This window comes from Watersipora subatra, chromosome 4, assembly GCF_963576615.1.
Source record: "Watersipora subatra chromosome 4, tzWatSuba1.1, whole genome shotgun sequence".
Lineage (NCBI taxonomy): Eukaryota > Metazoa > Bryozoa > Gymnolaemata > Cheilostomatida > Watersiporidae > Watersipora > Watersipora subatra.
This window is the reverse complement of record NC_088711.1, coordinates 60,870,074-60,893,168: the sequence shown is the minus strand read 5'-3', so window position 1 is coordinate 60,893,168 and position 23,095 is coordinate 60,870,074. Positions and strand designations below refer to the sequence as shown.

Sequence of the window (23,095 nt, the reverse complement as noted above, 5' to 3'; positions counted from 1 at the left end):
CTGACCTAGAAACTCTTGCTCTTAGACTGACCTAGAAACTCTTGCTCTTAGACTGATCTAGAAACTCTTGCTCTTACACTGACCTAGAAACTCTTGCTCTTAGACTGACCTAGAAACTCTTGCTCTTAGACTGACCTAGAAACTCTTGCTCTTACACTGACCTAGAAACTCTTGCTCTTAGACTGACCTAGAAACTCTTGCTCTTAGACTGACCTAGAAACTCTTGCTCTTAGACTAACCTAGAAACTCTTGCTTTTAGACTGACCTAGAAACTCTTGCTTTTAGACTGACCTAGAAACTCTTGCTCTTAGACTGACCTAGAAACTCTTGTTCTTAGACTAACCTAGAAACTCTTGCTCTTAGACTGACCTAGAAACTCTTGCTCTTAGACTAACCTAGAAACTCTTGCTCTTAGACTGACCTAGAAACTCTTGCTTTTAGACTGACCTAGAAACTCTTGCTCTTAGACTGACCTAGAAACTCTTGTTCTTAGACTGACCTAGAAACATTGTTTTTAGACTAACCTAGAAACTCTTGCTCTTAGACTGACCTAGAAACTCTTGTTCTTAGACTAACCTAGAAACTCTTGCTCTTAGACTGACCTAGAAACTCTTGTTCTTAGACTAACCTAGAAACTCTTGCTCTTAGACTGACCTATAAATTTTTGCTCTTAGACTAACCTAGAAAGTGGATTTTATTAGCAGCAGACTAGATGTTCGTTTGTCATCATCAGCATACCTTTGTGTACCTTAATATGTCTTTATATTTCGCTGTACTAAAGTGCATGGTGGCTTTTCACCTAACACCCATATAAAGTTGCTGAATTGCTCTTTTTGTTTAGTAAAAAAAGTTGGATGGCTCAACAAAATTCTAAATAGGTTCTTTAAACGTTTGGGTCATGAAGTCAATTTCTTCTAGTAGTTTCCAGGGATATAGCTCTACTAGTGTACTGTCGACGTTTCAAATCGTAAATTTAATTCATTGTTTACATGGTGAGCAGCTGTGGATCAGTGGTTAGAGAGCTGGCTTATAAAAAGTAGGTCAGTGGTTGTCATGCAAGGACCATGGTGGGCCTAATTGCTCCTATGTTTAACCACATGAGCAACTGGTGACAACAAATCCTATACAAGAAGGATGGCCATTTGAATTGGTGACCTGTTATGAGGAAGGGATATAATCAAAAGAATTGTGTGTAATGTATAATAACATTATATATTTTTTAGGGTTGGTTTAGCCTGTCTTGACAAACTGTTGTTTTTGCGGAATTGTTCCCCCTAGAGCGGGCGAGCAACACAACTGTTGTGTTGCTCGCCTGCTCGACGGGGGAACAACTCCGCAAAAGCAATAGTTTGTCAAGACAGGCTAGGGTTGGTGTGATATACATCGCTTAATATATATCATCGATATATATCGCCAATAGATATGATATTTTCGGGTCAAAAAAATTGATATTACTGAGAGGCTCTTCGTCGTCGCTGGAATGGGCTTCAAAAGTTACTTCTTCCTCCGTAACTTCAATGTAGGAAGAAGATGAGGGTTGATGAGTATCTTCCTTAGATGGTTTACTAGAAACTGGCCGAAAGAAGCGATCTAACGACGATTGCACAGTTTTCTTCTTTTTTCATCATAAATGAAGTGGTAGTACTGTATGGCATCATTCAATTGTTCGCAACCTTTATATAGTCTAGATCGTGCCAAGTAAAGGCCGGCAAATTCCTTCACAATACGTACAGTAAAAATAAACAAAGTTCTTTGCGCATTGGAGATACATTCACGCACTTATGCACTGCAACAAACTGGGCAGAGGAAGGTGGATGCTGTGTGGTGCTTCCGAGTTGTGCATCTTTCTGCAGCTAATACGTCGGTAATACCGTCAGTATTAGCAGCGGACATACGCGCAGGCATGTTCGTATATACCGTTGTTCGTAACTCGAATGTTTGTAAGTAGGGGACCGTCTGTACTTAAACAAGACAAGAGTAGGACATTAAAACATGCTTGGACTATCATAGTGTGTATTCACTAATTGCACTATTTTGTTTGCACTTAGCATTCATGTCATTATTTCCAATCCAATGTTTAATGAACATTTATATATTTATAAATATTATTATACTAGGCCTACAATAAATCAAGTGTTTGGTATTAAACATTGCTGACTGGTCCCATACAACCTATAAAGTACGTCAATCACAATGTAAGCACCATACAAGTTCAACCTAGCTTGAAATATTATTTTCTTCAAAAATGTCATTTGTTTCAAAAATATCATAAATATCAATAAATATCATGATATATATCAGTGATATGATATTTTTAAAAATTTCTCTATTTTTGCCAACCCTGATATTTTTAGAACAATAAAAACAGCTTTTATAGTTCATGGTTTTGCTATGTGATATCAAATTGCTTTTAACAATCAAATTAATGTGTTAATGGTTCTATGTTTAATGGTTAGCCTGCTGACCTAACCTGATTTCTCCTTTCGACAAATTTCTGACCTCGGACAAATTTTCACCCAAAATTAAACAAACAGTTGCTACAAAACAAAGTCTAGCTAGTGAATCACTGTTTCCTCAGCACAAAAAAGTCCCAACTATAAAATATTTAGTGCCTTATATTTGTCCAATTTTTCTGCATCGGTATTGCACTGTTGAATAGTCAGCCCAAGTGACAACACTGTCACACTGGTTGTGGTGACAGTGTTCACTACAACTAGTACCTATTAAGTTGGAAGACTCAAAATTTTTTGAACCGATGGTCTTATACCAAAAATAAGCATCAGTGCTTTTAGAGCATCTGTAATTCTATTTACTAGACTGATGTCAGCAGTCGAGTATTTTGATGAGTCTCAATAGTCCAAGAAAAAATAACATTATGTTTTGTGTACTTAGCCCTATGTGGTTACAGCCTCAGATTTACGGTTCAGTACAGAAGTTATTTGTTTGCTGAGGCGGTGTGACAGCCTCCCCACCCCCTTCATTATAGGGCAAGGGATCGTTTACTGGCTTTCTCTTTTTAGGATTTCAATGTTTCTTAGCCATCGCCTTGGATGAATTGACTGACGTTCAGTGCAGCTCCTTCAACTTTTTGCTCCCTAAAGTTCTCTGGCTCTCTTGGGCTCTTAGTAGTCGTCTCTTAGCTTGCAACCCAGCCTGCTTCTCTTTCTGCTGTTTTCTTGACTTGGCCTACTTTTATAAATTATCCTTGGATGAATGCAACTGTCATTGGCTGACTGTGGTTGTGTGTAGTTGATTTTAACACTACCACAAAACTTGGAAATTTTTGCTTTGAGAATTCTTGATTGGAGGCTGGTATTTGGGATTGCCATGATGAGGCTCGCAAAATAGTTAAAAATCAGCAACTAATTTATTAAAGTGGACCAAAAACTAATAACAGTAGGACTATAGAATTAATTTTCCAATACTGCTCAGTCTGCGCTACTTCTAATTACATAACTCCTGCATACCAAAAAATGTTTTACGTATTTTCCTAAACTATTTTATCAATATTGTTTGTCAACTACACTATCTATGTTAATGAATAATGATATCATGCAATTCTATGTTTTATACAACCCATTATTGTTCCTAATAAAGTAGTGTTCTAGATATATCTAAATTAGACTGAGTAAAAGTGTTAACAATGCTGTTATCGCTTGTAGGGTTTGATGATTGTATGTACTGTATATGAACTGCGGCAATGTGTCAGTAATGAGTCAAATCTGATGGTTTATGTGATGCTGATGATAACCAGTATAACTTGTATTATTCTTTAGTAAAGATGTTGATTTTATATAATATATATTTATCACTGCTGTAGTATGTTATTTCGTTCATATATGGTGACTAGCTGTGCTACCCGGTGTTGCCCGAGTAATAAAAAAGTGTTTGGGCAGAAAATTGATTTGTATTTTTAACATATAACAACATTTGCCATTCTAACTTTTAAACTACATATCATGAGAGAAGTAAGTACTTTGTGTAATTGAAATAAATTAAGAAATAAAATAAAAACAACTGGAAAGGTTTTCAAACTTTATCAAACAACTGTAACTTTCAAACTTCATATCATGAGGAAAATGTTTCGCGCAGGTCAAATAAATTAAAAAACTAAAAAAAAGGTTTAGATGTAAATGTGAAATATTTAGCAAGTAATAGATAAATTAAGTCGGTTTTGCTACGATTACAATAAAATATGATTCAGTAATTCGGTAATTCGGCAATTAATACGAACTGAGGAAACAAAATAAGAATCCTGAATATGTAGAATTAATAATAACAATTCTTGCATAGAAGTGTGTATGTGTGTATAAAAAAAGGTCGCTGTTCCACCAAAAGTTATCCATCAAAACTTTTAATACGGAGAGACACTCCTACTCTACGAAGACTCTTCCCAGAGACAATGTAATTGTCCACGCGAGAAGAATTGGCCTTGACCAAGGATATAGTCATTGAACCTTAAAAATTTTTTTTTAACAGAGGGTCATAACGCTTGGTTGCATCGGTAAAATAATCAGGAGCACTATAGCTATATCTATAGCCAGATTTCTGACGACGACACACGGACACACGGACTTTGAGAAATATATATATAGATAGATATAGATATATAGAATATAAAAGGTCCTAGCTAATAATTCATATTTGGTTGGGTTTTATGGTAGTTTCCGTTCATGGTTTTCACCGCAGTGGTCAAGCAACTCCTATTTTGGGCTGCTGTCCCACTAAAGACTCCTATACTTGCCCTTTTCAATGGCTAACAATAGTCTTAGATATTGAACTTTGCAGCTGATGTATTATTCTTGTAGGACTTACTTCACTAAGTTTTTGCCATAGAATTGTGGTTTGTATAATGGCCTATAATTTCCCGAGTTTGCTATTTCTTTCAGTTTGGGAGCCCTTAATGGTTCTCAACTTTGAAAATCCTATCCTGAGAACCCTACTGCTGGTCTATAGTACATGTATTTTTTAAGGTTCGCAAAACTATATTGTAGTTGTTCTAGTAGTTTGCCTTTATTGATCAATCTCCAATTCTGAATCTAACTAGGATAAACATTAGGTTCAAGTATTAACTTGTGAGCAGAAGAACAGGCCACTTGTCAGTAGGTTGAAAAAAGTTACTGTTTAGTCCATTTGGTATGTTCCATGTTTAGAGAAAGAAAAACAATAGTAAGTGATGAGATAACATTTTCACTAAAAATTGGTGATGGCGCACTTTTTGAACAGTAAAATAATGTGAATCAACTTAAAATTAGGAAATTATTTCCCTATTTTATTTTTCTGCGATAAATCAAGATGACGCACATGTCATGTTGCAGACACGCGTACATACATGTAAGTCGCAGTCCCATTAGTGTGACAGCAGCATAGCGTGAGATTTGTCTCACCAGTACCATAAAAAACGCGAATGAAAATGAAAAAAACTAAAATTTACAAATGCAAAATATTACTAGTCATTTATTATTTATTTATTTTAAATGTTAGTTTAGAAACCTTTTTCATTTTATCAACTTTTTTCGTTGTCGATTGATCGTAATAGAGATTCAAATTATTTTGGCAACCCATTATCCGGTTTTTGCAATCTGTCGAAGATTGTTAGGCAGAATGTCTTCTTCTGCTATCTCGTCTCGCATAGCTCAGCAGGTTGTTAGACCTGTAATTTCCACAACTAGTGTAGATGCAAGGCGTAGAGTTCTAAAACTTTACAAAGCATGGTACAGACAGATTCCATTTGTCAGTGAGTTTGCATTAAGATTTCCGAGTGTTGCTATGTATGAACTCAAGGAGCCGGCAACGCCGGTTTTGTGAGAACTTAGTATTTGGCGGAGATATCTATAGTGTACAATAATGCTACACTTGTGGTTGGAAATCTATATACATTTATGTATATATATATTATTTTTGTATGGCAGTTATCATGATTTTAGTCGTCTATAATCATATAAATGTATTTATAATAAAAACATCACCTGATGAAGAGAGGATCAATGTTTTACGAAAATTATCTATTGCTACAATCATATTTTATGCATTTGTGTAACCCAGCTCAAGTCTAATATTTTGAGTTACTATGTATGGGAAACTCAAGCCGTGGTTCGCTATTTTCGAGTTATTTATTCTTTATAAGAGAACTTGCCTTGAGATGTATGATTGTAGGATTAGAATATGATCTTAACATTAGCCAGAAACGTCTCGAAGAAAAAATGCGGGAACAGTTTGAGAAGAATCGACACCTCACAGATATACGAGTGATCGACTTACTTGTTGTGAAGGTACGTTAAATCCTTGTTATTGCGATAATTTTATCAGAGAGGGAGAAGAGGAGAACAAAATAATACATATGAAAAATGAAGGATTTCCTTAGACAGTTGAACAAAATGATAATTTGTCGACACCATCTTTGCTCGTATTATGTAACATAAAATTACTTTGATGGTAGATTGTTATCAAATTGGACTTCACAATAATAGTATCTTGGGTAAGTTTTAAATCATTCATTTTTACTTTATGACTGCAATAGTTATCTTGCACTGAAAATTTTATTTGTAAATTCATGGAGCTAGATGACTTTGGTAATTCATTAAATTTTACAGCATGCATAGGTCTCCGAGTCAAGTGACGATGTGTAACTTATGATTTACAATAAATTTACAGGATTTACTAATTAGATTAAAAAAATAACCGATTGAATTATAAATGTATAGTAATAGGTCAACAAAACAGGTGCATAAGCATTACATATGCTAGAACACCAATATTTTACCTTTCTGCATTTTTTATAATTAGTATACGTATTTATATCTTCATGTGATTCATAGCATCTTTGTGATCACTTAGAGAAATTATATCAAAAAGCTTCTTGTGAAATTAGTTAAGATACAACTCAAGCAGAACACTTGTCAATGATATTCGTCTCTACCTATAATTGAACTTGTCCAAAGTATAATCATTATACCGTAAGTACATATCGATTGAAGCAAAGCTTTATAGCTCAGCATGCATCATTGCTTTACTGGCTGTCATTGAAATGCTTTCTACGGTACTTGAAAGTAGCTGAGCTCCCTTTCGATGGCTCGCAAGTCAATGAATCAAATTTCTAATTTCTTTTTATACCCTTTCAGGGTCAACAGGAGCTGGTAGAAACGGCAAAAATATGGAAACAGAAAAACCACATTATGAACTATTTTAAAGAAACGGAGACTAAGAAGTCTGAAGATTTTCTTACAAACTTCTACGATGGGCATCACTAGGTACCCTCACTAATCCTTTTTAATTTATGTCTGTTCTTCAAAGGCTTGCCTTAAATGTACTGTTGTTACAAAACAATTCTGCTCCAAGGCACCACCAAATGACAGTTCTCTTAGCGTATGTATCGTTTTGCTGTTTTGACAACTTGTATTGGTCTTGTCTGACTGATTGTTCTCTTTTATCGCAGCCCTTCCTTTATATTCTAAATTGGGCTGTGTGCTTGCTCTATGGTATGTTTAGTATTTCATACTGAAATCTTGATACCAAGCAAACAATTCTGAAGTGTTCATGGTACCAATATATATTATGGAAGTTTTACTTTGTTGTGGCAGGATGAGTCTCTGATCAAAAGTGGTTGAGGCAGTTTTTCTGTAATTGGCAATGAAATAACAATATCGTGGGCAACTAAATTGGCTCCCCAATTTGCACTCCATCGTGGATGATGAGGGTGGCTAACAACCCTGCCGGACTAGACACAAAACCTGACAAATGGTGGAGGCACTCTTCGGCGAGCCAACGGCCCGCTGGCTACAAGTGATGTCTCAATAAAAACACCTAACAGAACGCAATGGCTAACAACTGTTGATATCTGTCAAGAAAAGTCATGGTTATAGAAAGTGGGGAAGAACCATGTTTGCCTAGGTCCTCACAGGACGTGGTACTTATAGAGAATGAACTAACACTTATTTGTAGGTTGTTAGGGATGGTTAGTTCGCGCAAGAGCAGCTATGTTGCTGTCAGAGATTCTTCATAGGAAGGAGGAACGTTTGATTCATGGTCGTCATTCACAGGCAGGTCGATACATGAGTGGTGGTTGTTGCAGGCCTGGTATATTACCCTGTCTCACGGAGCTGATATCTTCATAAGTTGGTAGTTCATCCAATCTAGATGTACCAACTATATTTCCTTTAGGGGTTGCTGCTGGTTCTTGGACAGAAAGTAGTGAAGTCTCATTGCAATCCTGAAATTGTAATCAATTTTTATGGCAAGGCACGTCTACACACAGATACTGATCAAGCAGTTGTTCATGCCCATTAGCAATGTCGGCAGATCTTTTATAGACTTGAGTCACTTTTATTTCTGATAGACAACAGTATTCTTTCACGAGTTACCAGGCTAGTTCTTTTAGATTAACTTTATTAGTAGAGCTGTATTGGAAGTTGTGGAAAAGATATTATGTGGAAAGTCGTATATGTGGAAAGTCGAGTTTACATACCTTCTCTCAATGTAACATTAAGTCTTTTCAAGCTCTCAAACTAACAGAAGCCTTCAAGACAGCACATTTAGACAAAAAAACAACAGGATTGCCTATTGCTGCAGCAAGGTACACTATTGTAAAAGGAAAACAGCAAAATTTAAGAACAAGGTATGGAATCAGATCTCAAAAGGAGCCGTCAAATATATCAAAGTGTGCCGCCGGCCTTACAAGTTGGATGCTTTAATCGCATAGACGGAAGAGAACAACTCCTTCTAAGTGCAGCTGATGCATCAAGTGCAGTGCTTTTTGTGACAAGTTGTTGTTTTGCTCACCCGCTCAACGGAGGGACAACTCCGCAAAAACAACAGTTTGTCAAGACAGGCTAAGCAACAGCATACAACTGAAGGTATGCTGCTGCCTTCAGACAAGAAGTATATGTAATACGCTATCAAGATATGATGTAGAAAGCTAGCATGGCATTGTTTACAACTAATTATTCTGATGATGGGTCTAAAAGATAACTTGGCTTTTTGGTTAACTTTGCAAGCGGAGATGAATAAGGTCCAGTGAGCTAAATCTTTTCATCCCATAGACTCTATTAATCATTTCTATTTATTAACTTTGTAAGTAAAAGTGATAAGTCTAGTAGATCTGTATCTTTGTATGAGTGTATACTTAACGTTCATAGATTATCTATTCAGCTCTTCCTTACTCCTATAATAGATAAATATAAACTTTATTTACACAGGTCAATGGGGTTTAAAGTAAATTAGACCATAAGACAAAAACACAAAAAAGTGAAGTAAATTGTGTGTATTGAAAGAAAAATCTCATTTTGCATAATGCTGGTATATGCGTATATGCTTTTTGCATATACGTGTCTGGTATAAGGTGGAGTGTTTTCTTGGAAGTAGGAATGTAATGAATGGTCAGGCAGATTGGAGATGCGATTTGAGTATTTTAAACAGCAATTATCTAAAAACACATTTAGCTCCTCAGCATTAAACGCATTTAGAGGCTGGTCGTAACTGCCCGTATCAGGTAGCAGAACCCTAAAGCATAATTTCTGAAAGCATTCTAATTTTTCTTTATCAGTTTTCATTGCAACTGCATACCAGCTTGGAGCAGCATAAGACATATTGAACAATATAGGAATATACGGTTCTGTTAAAAGGTGATAGGCCTTTTTGTTTTTGATGATTAAATGTTTCCATGTTTGTATTTTTGCTCTCAGGTAAAATAATTTTTCCAAAATATTATTTGTTAGTTACATTCTTCTAAGTACTAAAACAGTTTAAACTGCAGAAGCCTCCCCAATAATACCCTAGCAGTTAATAAGTGCTCAATATGCTGTATATCAACTAGCATATAGTCTTTGGCACATTTTGTAAGTTGACATGATAGTTGTCACATGTACATGTTGACTTATTATAACAAGGCTGTATCAAGGCTTACAAAAGGTCACGGTTTATTGCGCACCTCATGGTCTGTGATTTCTTTGTTGGTTTTGCCCAGTTTGGGACAGAAACCATCTAGCGTTTCTTGGAGTTAGACCAGCTGGTTGTTCGTAGAAGACATCTCCATAACAGTAATCATCCCCACGTTTATGGGGCATCGTGCTATACTTTTTAGGCAGCATGCAAAGTTGTCTACCCTTGTGTAGCATGCCAGTGTTTGATCTCTGTAAGTGCACTAGTACTCAGTGAGACCTGCAGATGGTAGAATGGCTAAAAATGAAGAAAAAAGCAAGACACGAATTATCTTTTATATTTAAAGCCTGAGAGATACACAGTTCTTGGACTTCTGGGTTGGGGGATAAAATTTGCTGCCTGTGTAAAGAATGCGTGTAATAAGAATTTTGTGAGGGTTACTTACCATCTGGGATGAAAATTAGGATAGCAGACAATACCGTAGCCTGTCTTGACAAACTGTTGTTTTTGCGGAGTTGTCCCCCGTTAAGCGAGGCGAGCAATACAACAGCTTGTCACAAGACGCACTGCACCTGATGCATCAGCTGTACTGAAAGGGAGTTGTTCTCTTCCATTTATGCTGCCTGGCTGCGATGTTATGTCGGTCGCTCCATTGGTAACCATAACGGATTTAGCCCAAAAATTTATGGAGAAAAAAAGATAAAAATGTTTAACCAGAGACTAGTCTCTGCGGTAAACTTTAGTAGAACTTGAGAACATAGGCAACAACAGCAACTAAACATGTTGTTATTTGTGCGCTCAGTCAGTTTTCTTTGTATTTTTGTATCAGTCAGTTTTATTTGTTCTTATTAATTTTTTTTTTAAATTATTTTATTCCTAAGTTTTACTAAAGTTTACCACAGAGACCAGTCTCTGGTTAAGCGTTGTTATCTTATTTTTTTCTACATAAATTTTTGCACGAAATCCGTTATGATTATCAATAGAGCGACCGATATAACATCGCAGCCAAGCCACATAGACGGAAGAGAACAACTCCCTTTCAGTGCAGCTTATGCATTAGGTGCAGTGCGTCTTGTGACAAGCCGTTGTTTTGCTCGCCCCGCTCGCCAGAGGACAACTCCGCAAAAACAACAGTTTGTCAAGACAGGTTAACAATACCGATGCTATACATTTTTCCATGTTTTCATAGCCTGCTTTGTAACTTGTAACGTTAATGACACATAGATGTTAGTAGCTAGTAATCATTGTCTAAATGGTGATAACAGGCTACGGAAGAATTTCAAGTGCTGATAAACATGGTTCAGCTTCACTGATCTTGGAACTCATAAAGCTCCTTGTGAATGTGAGGAATGATAACTCCCCGCTTTTGAGTAGATGCAATAATTCTCAACTCCGGGCTGACTTCTTGTTACAGCGAAACGTTGATCTTTGCAATTCATATTTGCTTCACTGGGTAACTAATATTACTGTTGCTCACTTTGACGTCTTCTTTGCGCATTTTTGAGAGATTGTTAAAGTTCGACATAAGCAAAGAATCTCGCAAATTTTTCTACAATTTTTCAACAATCTTGCAGAATTTTGCATCAGTTCTGTACAAAAAGTCAGGCATAAACCACTGCTGAGAATAAACCTAAACAGAAGAGAGCAGAAGGTGACAATAATAGCAGTTGAGCCAGAAAAACAGTACAAAGCAAAAGCCAAAAAAAAACAATCATGAACAAAAAACATTTTTCCTTACATTATGAACAACTCTAGCTTTTAAACTAAATGCGCTGTAACTTACGTCTAACATGTATTTGTTACAGCTTTTATGCAGTTTTGTAATTTATGAAAAATTACGTCCGATTTTTAAGAGCCTTAGAGCTGATTAGGGTGTTTATAAGGTAAAAAGTGTTTTTACACAATTTTCACGTTCTGAAATCATTTAGCACTGTAGTAACAAAGGACTTGTTGGTACAAATATATTTCACAACCTTCTATAAAATATGAGATACCCCTCGGTCATTTTATCACTATAACATTGCCTGACCAATCATACAGGTAGCAGACCAATGATATTTACTAACTCGCTCGTCGGAAGTTAGTCAATCGTCTGCATTACACGAAATCTTTTACCCGCTATCTCTGCCAAGATGTGCATATAAAAGGTTGAAGGTATGATCTGTTTGGTGTAGACAGGATGTCAATCTATATTCTATGGAAAACATAATAATGCTTACAAATTGTTTATTTCTGATATGTGGAAAAATATATCAGTGCATTCTACACAGATATTTCTGGTACAGCAAGTGGGATTTATGCAATTCTTACTAGTTACGAGTTTGCTGGTTGCTTCTCTGTAGATGCCCATCTATACTAAAATGCTTTTTATATTCTCTTAGAGGCTAGTTAGTTGTAATAAGATATGGTTACTATAATGCTGTTTCTAATACTCGTACTAAGACATACATTGCATTAAAACTATGTAATACTTATGAGTAAAAACTGTCAATACTGTAAGCCCTGAGGATATAAATAACACATCGCAAGCAGGTAAATAACTGTAGGTAAATAGATGCAAGTTGGTATGTCCTTGAACTCTGCTCTACCTAGTAGCTCTGTAATTGGTTACCGTAGCTGCATTGGTAAAATGCTGCAGTAGCAGTGGAATAAGCACCTTGCGATTGCTGGAAGGGTTGTACACAGGATGATGTTTTTGGCACATGCTTTACATGGCATCAGTAGCGGGTCCAGCATCACGGTTGGTGTCTGGACATCTTAATGTCAAGCATCGGTCTCATGGATTAGCTTTGTTAGCGATTAATTAGTACTTTTTATGTTTGGAAGAGAAGCCTGGCAAAACGATATTTATGTCTTATAAAAATAGAAAGTTTTAAATGATGAACTTGACTGGCCAATTTACAGCCATATCGTAGGCTTTAGCAAATCTTTGTTCATAAAATGTTGTAAAAGAACTCCCCTTCAACCAGCTTAGCCACGATTCCATCAGCGGGGTAGCCACTACTAAACATTAGCATTCTGAACATCAACATGTGTAACAACCCCTATAGACAGCTTCCTGAAGTAGGAGCAATTTCAGTATTAACAAAGCAGCATTCAGAGTAAGAGTCATGGTGAGCGTGTCGATGTTGGTGTCAGGAATTCATGGTAAGCAGGAGGTAAGTTTGATTCCTCGTCAGCGCTGCCACTTGGAAGGGCAATACAGGAGTAAGAGGGTGGCTGCTGCATACCGTGGGAATCACCCACAGTCACAGAGTTGACATCTTCATAAGCTGGTAGTTGGTCAAGTCTATCTGTACCAGATGTATTTCCCGAGTCTGTTGCTGGTTGTTCTTGCACAGGAAGTATCATTGATGTCTCATTGCACTCCTGAAATTATAGAAAGATGTCATAGCTGTCGGTGAGCTACCTAATTTATGGCCAATATTAAAGTACAAATAAGGTGAAGCATCCAAATTAATTACATCGGCAACTGCCAAAACTTTTGAGTGGCATTCATCTATTGCATAATTACATAATTATAAATGATACACATAATAATTATACATATAGTAACCAAATGTAAGATACAATATATACACGCAGTAATAATATTAATTTTAACAATATATACAATTGTATATAATTTATACATATAATTACATTAATATTTGTTGAAGGTTGACTTTTTCAACATCCATGAAGTTGGAGCCAGGCAATCTGACAAAACCATTGATGCGTAAATAGCTGGCCTGGAATCCTACAAACTTGAGCAGTACTACTTATGGACAATTCTTACTAGCAATACCATAGCTAAAGTCTAAGGTAGAGGTCATAGCAACAGTTCTTGTTATATAGGACTTTAAAAACCTTTAACAATAGATCCAATTAAACAACAATCTTTTGACAATGAAAAAGAGCCAAAGGCTATCATAGATTATTTTTACCAGATCTTGCCTTACTTGAACACAAGCCTATAAAATGATGATCATTCAGTCATATGAACTGTTCAGTTCTTTTTTTATACATGTAGCAGCTATAGATAAATGGATGACATGATAAAAAATTTGAGGAAAGTTACACGCAGCAATTATTTGTTTCTCACAATTATTATTATAAGTAAAATGCTTACGGCTTCATCATATGTCGGTGGTAGTGTGTTTGGTCCAGTTTGCTGTCTCGATTCATTGAGAGCATTCTCTAGATCATGGCTACTGGTTCTCTCTCTGCTTACTGACAAACCCAAGTCAGGACATTATGGTTTTGTAAGAAAAGACAATGTTACAAAACATGCTAGCTTACTGGCAATAATAGGGGAATTAGCTAATTTGCAGTCAAGAGGGTGAACTTATGGAAAGCAACAAACCTCGTGAACAGCATATACCAGTGATGCCTTGAGGAATTCCACAGCGGTATTTGCATAGCATGATGATGATGGCGAGCAAACCAACAGGCAGTATAATAACCAGGCTGTAATCAAATCATCACAGGGCTATACATGTAGTTGATATTCATGATATGGTCTAAGTAGTATAAGTCAATATCAAAACACACTACTGTATCTGTACATCAAAACACACTACCGTACCTGTACATCAAGCACACACTACTGTACCTGTACATCAAAACACACTACTGTACCTGTACATCAAAACACACAACTGTATCTGTACATCAAAGCCCACTACTGTATCTGTACACCAAAACACACTACTGTATCTGTACATCAAAACACATTACTGTATCTGTACATCAAAACACACTACTGTATCTGTACATCAAAGCCCACTACTGTATCTGTACATCAAACACGCACTACTGTACCTGTACATCAAAACACACTACTGTACCTGTACATCAAACAAACACTACTGTACCTGCACATCAAAACACACTACTGTACCTGTACATCAAAACACACAACTGTATCTGTACATCAAAGCCCACTACTGTATCTGTACATCAAAACACACTACTGTATCTGTACATCAAAACACACTACTGTTTCTGTACATCAAAACACACTACTGTATCTGTACATCAAAGCCCACTACTGTATCTGTACATCAAACACACACTACTGTATATGTACATCAAACACACACACTACTGTATCTGTACATGAAACACACACTACTGTATCTATACATACACATGAGGTAGGTTTACAGGCAGATATTTTTACCAACCGAATCACCATACAAACATTTTTCGCTGAATGTCAGGCTGGTAGATTTTACTCTAAATATTTTATACTAGTACCTTGGCAGTTCGGTGTAATAATTCTCTGCACAATTATTCTGAAATGTAGAAAGAGGTTGATTGGTGCAGGTGGTACAGTGTCGGTCAACCAAGCTGAAAAGTGTAAGTTCAAATCCTGTTGAACACGGTATTTTTCGTACTCTCGAAGCATGACTTCAAACGAACGCAGTTTTTATTATAGTGAAAATTTGCTGATTGTGAGTGTATGGCGGTAACCATAATTTAGCCAACATATAAAGCTAACATTCACCAAGTGGTCTAAAGCACCTTACTTACAAAAAGCGATTCGAGTTAGGTTCCCATAAAGGCCACCCGGCGGTAACAGGAAGGACTTCCAACTACCTGCTCCAACTAAATGCTAAAATGGTAAAGGGAATCAGGTGTTAAAATTGCAGTCTCTCATCTCTAATAGAAGGCAACCCTGCAAATATTTCTTTCATTTTTTACTATAATAAGAGACGTGTTCGTCCGTCTGTTCGAAGCCACGGTTGACAGTTGCCAAAAAAGATTACATTACATAGGATTTGAACTTGTGACTTTCAGTTTGGTGCACTAACATTCTAACACCTACACTAATCAACAAATATCTAGCCTTCCGCAAGAATTTTGCAGATAGTGATTCGCTGTACTTTATTCATCTGCACACTTGAAGATCTCCCACAGCACGCAGGACTACCAGGGTACTAGTAGCAGATAACTTGTGAGGTTGAGAGTTTGACTTGAAAAAGAAGCTATTAAACTGCACTCCGTGTGAACTTATATTTAACACCTACAGAAGGTTTGTGTCCACAAATCCTCTTCTAAAATACGGTTGCTGAATACTAGGTGTTATAGCATTCTTTGGAGGTATGTTTGTTGGTTTCTCGTAGGAGATTTCACCAAAGCAGTAATCCCCACATTTAATGGGCACTCGGCTATACTTCTCAAGGCAGCAGGCAAAGTTGTCTACACTCGTGTAGCACGTCAATGTTTGATCTCTGTAAGTGCATTGGTACTCAGTAAGACCTGCAGTGACTGGCACATCTGAAGAAGCAAAGAAAATTGGTCAGTTTGGAATTATGACATCACACATCACACTGGAAAACTTCAATAATCAGACCAGGCTGCAAATGAGTCACCCAAAGTTCAGGATTCCATGAGGAAATAACAACAGAGTTTTGAAGGGGTTTTCTCTATTAGTTAATACTCCTGCATATCTTATTCCAATGAATGATCTTTTCAAACCTTTACATCTTTCACTCTGTCCATGCTAAATGTTTATTTTACATCATTTATCAGTTTTAAGATCTTTCATGGTTTGTGTCTTCACTTTATACGTGACAATTACAGGTTTTCACCTCATTTCAACTCATGTGATACAAACAAATTGTATACAACATCCAACAATTATTTTGAAAATGTCAGCGCTAATTCCTTTTAATATTCGTTCTCTTACAGAAACAGGTATTTTAAATGCTATATGTCAAACCATTTATTTGATTTTATTGATTAACTGCCGCTTTTTATGATCCTTGTAGGGCATAATTTGGTGAATATTTTTGTTTGAAATGAAATTATTGTCAATAGAGTAATATCTAGGTCCTACATATATCAGAGCTGCTCTCAGATCATGGTGATTTGAATATACAAATATTTGAATATTTGAAACAAATAATATTGTACTGATTTGACACAAATGGTGATTTGATTCGATTTGAAAAGTTTTGGAAGTAACTTGATTTGATTTGAAGTTTTGGGCTAATTTGAAGACTTGATTTGAAAAATAAATCAAATCACATCGCTGTCAATAGCCTTGTCTTCTGTAACCGATCGAAACATTTTTACGACGTATGCGAAGTTAGCCCAAACTTTAGCAAGAAATGCGCACCATCGATACCGAAGCTAAGCAACCGCGTGCGTGTCCCTCTACAGAACAAAGAAAAGGACCGTGTGTCGTGTGTGTAAAAAAAATCAACATGAGCAGCTCTGGTAAGTTGTGGAAAAGGCATGTTTGTAGTTGTGGTGCTGGCATTGAATACTTTGATGTCAATTATTTGCTTGCTAGAAATTGGTTGTGACTACCCCACTCTAACCTCACAGTCACTAGTTAAAATAAAAATTACTTGTGCTGTGCCTACGGCATGAATGAATGAATAGAGTAATATAATATTCTATACATTACTATTCCATGCCGCAGACACACTCAATATTCACAGTAATGACAATGTTCATGAATATAAATATGCATTATATTATAATTGGGTAGAATTTAATTAATAAAATTATTTAAAATTTTATTTGTTATATCAAATTTATTAGAATAATATTAAATAAAATTTTGATTTAATTTATTATTTTAAATTATAAATGAATAGAATAACAATAACATTCTATCCAAGTAAGTATAATAAATGTAATAATTATATATCATACATAGTTTTAACATTACCATTTATGTATACATTATTATATAATTAATTATATTATATGTATAATAATATAATTAATAGTAATTTATACACAGTCACTTACTTACTAAGTGAAGTATAATACTTAAAACGGGATTTTGATTAAAAAGGACGATGTACAGAAAGAGGAAGTCACATGCACTCAGCAAATACAAATACAGTCAAACATGGATAACTCGCCCACGGATAGCTCGAACACATGGTTAATTCGAACGGTTTCTTTGGTCCGTTCCCACGTAATGATAAATTGCTATAGATAACTCGAACTCAACACTGTTAACTCGAACTGTTTTTAGCCCAACGGCTACCGAAACGGTCGTTATCGCTTTAGAAAATCACTTTATTCCAAGCCATAGAGGTAAACCTCAACTTTTCGTAATTCATAAGCGTCGTTATTACCACCATCGGCAAAATATTTTTGTCAACGACTTTTCTAAAGGTTTGGTGAAATTTGATTTACACCAAACATCCGTTTAGTGATCGCCCTTCGGAAGCTAGGGCGATAATCGGCTAGTGAGGTAATCTTTGCATAAACTTCAAGAAAAATCGGCAAAATTGATCGTGGGTAAAACACTCAAAAGAAAATGATGTCTTTTCTTTTGAGCATTTCAACAACGATCAAGTTTTGAAAATGTCAATCTAAAAAACGTTCTGGCAATAACATCACCTCAAACAACGAACCAATCTCAAGTGATAGAAAAATCTCTATACTTCTTGATAAAAACATTTTAAACTTTACATTAGAAGCATTTAATTTGAAACAAGCCATTTGTGCTTTTGATTTATATTATAGTTTGTATATGTACATGTATCTACTAATAAATGAGTAAATACATGGACTTGTGACAGTGCTCTGATAACTTGAACGCTCTGATAATTCGAACACTTTCGCTCGGTCCCGTGAAGTTCGAGTTATCCATGTTTGACTGTATGTGATAATGAAAATATGTTCACTGATTTTTTGAATAGAGCACCTTTAGCTAGTACAAGTAACCTGGATTCAGTAAATCAGGAGATTGAAAAGTATATGGCGAAAAGCAGATCTCCTTGTAACACTCTAAGCTATTGGCAAGGTGAGACACAGTTACTGAGGCTTAGCAAGCTGGCCCTGAAGGTCCTTTCAGTACCAGCTTCATCAGCTCCCATAGAACGGGTTTTTAGTAAAAGTGGCTTCATCATGAGGCCACACAGGAGCTCCTTAACATCTGAAAACTTGTGCAAGCTAGTTTTTCTAAAATGCAACAAGTGTATTTAAGTAAATGTGTTAATATTATGTAACTGTTAATTATAGGCCCAATGCTTAGTTTCGTTTCTTTCAAGTTCAAGCCTCAGTGACTGTGTTTTACTTGCCAATATTTTCAGGTTTTATCTCATATTTGTATCTTATATTTTGTAACTTTAAACAAGTATCTAAAGATTTTTTTTTACATTCGTACTTGTACATCTGATGTACATTTGTATATCTTGCTTAAAAGCTTCAATAAAAGCAAAGTCACAGCCATGACCATAAACTGTTACATAACCCTCCACTCATTCATTGATGTATCGAGTCAATGGTATGATGTGCTCCGCAATGATGTTTTAACATACCTCGTAGAACAAAGAACAAAACCGTGTCTAGTGATGAATTTAGCATACATAATACATATAATGGTACAGAGATACAGCTATACTATTCCTATCTATAGAACCCAAAACGGGCAGGGGGCCAACCCCCTACCCTTTCTCCCTGGTTCAGGTCTTATGGATAGGAGTATGGGCTATGCTGCTACAGTTATACTGTAGATTGATCATACTATGCAACAATTGAGCGAACAATTTGAAAGAGTATTTCAAATCATTCTCAAATGATTCAGGATTTCAATTCGTTATGGAGCTGATTCAATTTGATTTGATTTGCTTCAAATCTGCTGACAAGGGTGGGGGATTTGACTTGTAGTTCGCCGGATATGATTTGATTTGAGTCATAAAAAAGTCATTTGAAAGCAACTCTGACATATATATATACAAGTAGCGATAGTGGGCACATGTCGATGTAACAAGTAAACACTTGCAGCATAAATAGCTGGTCTGCTATGCTTCTATCAAGTTTATAAATAACTATTGCTTGCAAACAAAAATGGTAATATCTAACACTGACATTTTCAATATTGAATTGAAAGTAATTCTGTTATATAATAGGATTGTAGGAACAGACCACGTATTATCACCTCATAAAAGATATGAGATGTATTAATGTGGCTGACCTTACGACCCCATTATCAGAAACCAGTGAAAAAAGTGAAAGACAAGCTTTTGAAGGGGGGATGTGAGGGGGTGTGCTCACAATGCTATTGAACAGTTTTAACCCAGTTTGATGGTATTAAGTTTGGGCTAAAAAATAAATAAGCTAAGAAACATTCGGAAGCCACAATATTACAGCTATAGCAAGTTTCTCACTGGCTCCATACGTGGTCTGTTTCTAGTTGCTCACAGAGGCCTACATGATGGGCCCGTGTAATCCCTGAACAAAGGTCAAAACAAAAAATAAACTTACATGTATATCTTGTGGAAATACCAGAAGACATTTTTTAACCCGTTTTTTTTCATTTATGTTTTATCGACGCCAAGCCTGGGACACTGCGGAAGGCGTATTTGTTTAATACTCAGCTACTGGTTAATTCATAGTATAATTAACACCTGGCTCTGTCGAGACATTGAGAAACACTTTTGCCTTTTGTATCCTTATTGGTTTGTGAAACTAGGTATTTTATCTGACTCTTCAATCTTTATCGATCATAATTCTTGCTATATGCTGTAATCGTGTAATATTGTTATCACTAAAATAGAGCTGGAATTATACACTCTTCTACATCCTACACCGCAGCCTATATACATGTACATACAATTACAAGCAACTCTCACAGTTCTCTTCTACAAGAAATGAGATTAATTTCTTCTTTTGCTACATCAATATTCTCTTCTGTTAAAATAGTTTCAATTCCATTTAGATAACACTACTATCATACATACACACATGCTATCTTATTTTGTGCAGTTCTAATTGTTTTATCTTATAACTAATGTTGACCTAACTCTGCAGGTAATCAATTTCTATATTAAAGGGAATAGCTCAGTACAACAGAATAATCTGGTTAGTAGATAAATATACAGGGTAAGATAATAGATTTGTACTTTGACATAACAACATCATTTAAATACAATAGCTATAATGAAAAGGTGTAGAGTAAATTTGACCAGAATCTAATGTGAATCACTTGAAATTTAAACAAAGTTTCAATTGGTTGAAGTACACGTATGTCTTCCACTTTTGAAGATATACATGTATATAATATCCAGTGCTACTGAGTCTTTACTTGTGTGAGCACCCTAAACACCACTTACCTTTGACGATGAGTGCAGAGATAAAGAATATTATAGATGCCTCCCTGATTCGTATTTGCATAACCCAGCGGATCTTGTCTCACCTAGATTGTCTTTAGGTAGTAGCAGCTAGTAATGAATGCTTGCTCATGACTGGAATGTTCTGCTTCATTGACTTTCAAACTACAGAGGCTCCTTATATTCTACAATTGAGCAGTTGCTTCTCCTTGCCTGCAATACTCATTTGGTAGTTGTCTTCACTATTAGCTCATCTTTTCTGCCTGTTTTCAGCACTAAATTTTCGATAGTTCTAACTTTTAAGTGTGTAACAATGAAGGTATACAAAAACGGATTTGCAAAAGATTTCTTTCAGGATTTATCTCCTCACTTTTGAACTTTGCTCTCAGATTTTCGGCAAACATTTTGCATATTGACTGTCAATATTGAAAAGCAGTACATGCCCAACATTCATAACCATTAATGCTTTCACTTTTTTATATTTAGAAGTTTGAGATTTGCAGTCGTAGAAATGATAACTCCAGAAATGTATAGCAAAGTTGAACGAGAGTCAAATAATTTATGCTATTGGATTTGAAAACCTTGTTTGGTGGAATCAGTCTTGGAATTGAAAAAGAAATTGTTCAAAAGTCAGAGTCGTAGCGAACACGCTCTCTGCGTGTATGCTCCTTGCTTGCATGTATTTGTATTTATTTATTATATACATATCTCATTGCCACTTAACACACAGTGTTATTATTTTATAGTCTTGTGGAAGGCAAAGGACATCGACAGATTCCTATACGATATTGTTTGTAACGGCCGAAGTAAAGGATTAACTTCTCTTTTGTACAATTAGTTGTATATCTTGTATATTAGTTCTGGTTAAAAGTGATAATAGCTAGATTCCTAGATTACACCAGAAAACATCATCTTCACAGAACCTAACGCAAGTCTATCCATCACTTCTAGACACGTGATAAACAGTTGCAGGATATTGAGTTGTTTATTGATTATTACAATTTGGAACTAAAATGACTGTTTAGTTATTTTTTTGAGAAGAATTTTATGAGTTGTAATATATAAAAATATTAAAAAAATATAATTTGGATAATCTCATAAAAAAAGGTCAAAACTTTTGGCAAAACAACAGTCCATATAAATAAAACTGCTGCAAAAAAACACCAAGTTTGAAATATTCTTATCTATATTAATACATGCCACTATGTCATCGTGTCTGTGTGTCTGTGCGTCTGTGTGTCATTGTGTCTGTGTGTCTGGTAGTCTGCATTAATGCTATAAGTTCTCACATCTTTAGCTGATTTTATCCAAACTTCCCCACATATGCTCTGTCCCTTCCAGCAGGTCATTAAAATATTTGGTTTAAAACTCTGTCTGGTTTCGAGAACCAGCTTTTGAATAACCATTTGTAAGCTCTCCGATTGAAAAGGAGACAATACCTAGCCTTGTCAGACTTGCTGCTAGTTAAATTTTAAACTTGTAGAAGAGTCAGCACTCTACTTTCTACAGTCATGTTTGGTATACTTCCATAATGGTCACTTCCATAGTGGTCATTTCCATGATGGTCACTTCCATAATAGTCATTGCCATTTAAACCACAATAGACTCTCAATCAACAGGTGAAATGTTACCCATTGACAACACAACTGCTAAAAAGATTTTGTCTTCAATGATTTTTCATTTAAAACAACATAAACATAAGACTATACCTAGTCACTCAAGTTAACATTGTTTTGTTGTGACCATACTGATTTTTATTTTAATATGTTTATAGAGTTGTAGAGTAAATATTAGCGCGGCCTCATTTTGTGTGTTCAGGAAACTTTCAGAAGCAACATTGTAGAACTGGTACTAATTGTTTCCAAGTTTCTTATGTATGTTTGATATGTTGAGAGTCCATAATTATTCTTACTAGCTGATCCTTCTGTTATTCTTTTATTTATCTTGCAACCTCTTGAACATCAGTTGCATTTTTCAGAAAGTGATCAATCCAATTTTTTTAGAAGTGGTCAAATTTTGTATAGACCTTTTGTTAAGCTGTACTCTGGTTGCACGAATGTTTTGCACCTAATTATTATTTTTACAGCTAATCTATTGACAGCACTAGAAAATATTTGTAATGAAAAAGCATATGAAGAAGACCAGTAACT

The 23,095-nt window shown here is 35.7% G+C and overlaps 2 protein-coding genes across 3 annotated transcripts; one reads left to right on the top strand and one right to left on the bottom strand.

Annotated features, from left to right (window-relative positions):
* Positions 1-5,562: 5,562 nt before the first annotated feature.
* On the top strand, positions 5,563-7,566 carry LOC137393572 (NADH dehydrogenase [ubiquinone] 1 alpha subcomplex subunit 6-like). The gene is made up of 3 exons (XM_068080189.1): positions 5,563-5,737; positions 6,157-6,272; positions 7,122-7,566. Exons 1-3 carry the CDS (start codon positions 5,605-5,607, stop codon positions 7,248-7,250), a joined length of 378 nt encoding a protein of 125 aa, XP_067936290.1. The 5' UTR covers positions 5,563-5,604; the 3' UTR covers positions 7,251-7,566.
* Positions 7,567-12,085: 4,519 nt separating this feature from the next.
* Positions 12,086-21,076, bottom strand: LOC137394550 (uncharacterized). Of its 2 annotated transcripts, none has more exons than XM_068081275.1 (5): positions 20,949-21,076; positions 15,891-16,140; positions 14,222-14,325; positions 13,988-14,088; positions 12,086-13,245 (listed from the first exon to the last, which is right to left on the bottom strand). In XM_068081275.1, the coding sequence occupies exons 1-5, from the start codon at positions 21,007-21,009 to the stop codon at positions 12,985-12,987; spliced, it is 777 nt and encodes a 258-aa protein (XP_067937376.1). In that variant the 5' UTR covers positions 21,010-21,076; the 3' UTR covers positions 12,086-12,984. The 2 variants fall into 2 exon arrangements, with proteins under 2 accessions (XP_067937376.1, XP_067937375.1); XM_068081274.1 differs by having other exon boundaries at positions 13,988-14,098; positions 14,223-14,325.
* Positions 21,077-23,095: the final 2,019 nt, after the last annotated feature.

What these genes read in the sequence shown, in the direction of transcription:
- LOC137394550 (XM_068081274.1), bottom strand. Translation starts at nt 21,009, where the DNA reads ATGCAAATACGAATCAGGGAGGCATCTATAATATTCTTTATCTCTGCA. An exon ending in CTCTGCACTCATCGTCAAAG is followed by an intron (nt 16,141 to 20,948) that starts GTAAGTGGTGTT and finishes TTGCTTCTTCAG; the next exon opens with ATGTGCCAGTCACTGCAGGT. An exon ending in CTGGTATATGCTGTTCACGA is followed by an intron (nt 14,099 to 14,222) that starts GGTTTGTTGCTT and finishes TGTCCTGACTTG; the next exon opens with GGTTTGTCAGTAAGCAGAGA.
- LOC137393572 (XM_068080189.1), top strand. Translation starts at nt 5,605, where the DNA reads ATGTCTTCTTCTGCTATCTCGTCTCGCATAGCTCAGCAGGTTGTTAGA. An exon ending in CAGACAGATTCCATTTGTCA is followed by an intron (nt 5,738 to 6,156) that starts GTGAGTTTGCAT and finishes GTATGATTGTAG; the next exon opens with GATTAGAATATGATCTTAAC. An exon ending in TCGACTTACTTGTTGTGAAG is followed by an intron (nt 6,273 to 7,121) that starts GTACGTTAAATC and finishes ATACCCTTTCAG; the next exon opens with GGTCAACAGGAGCTGGTAGA.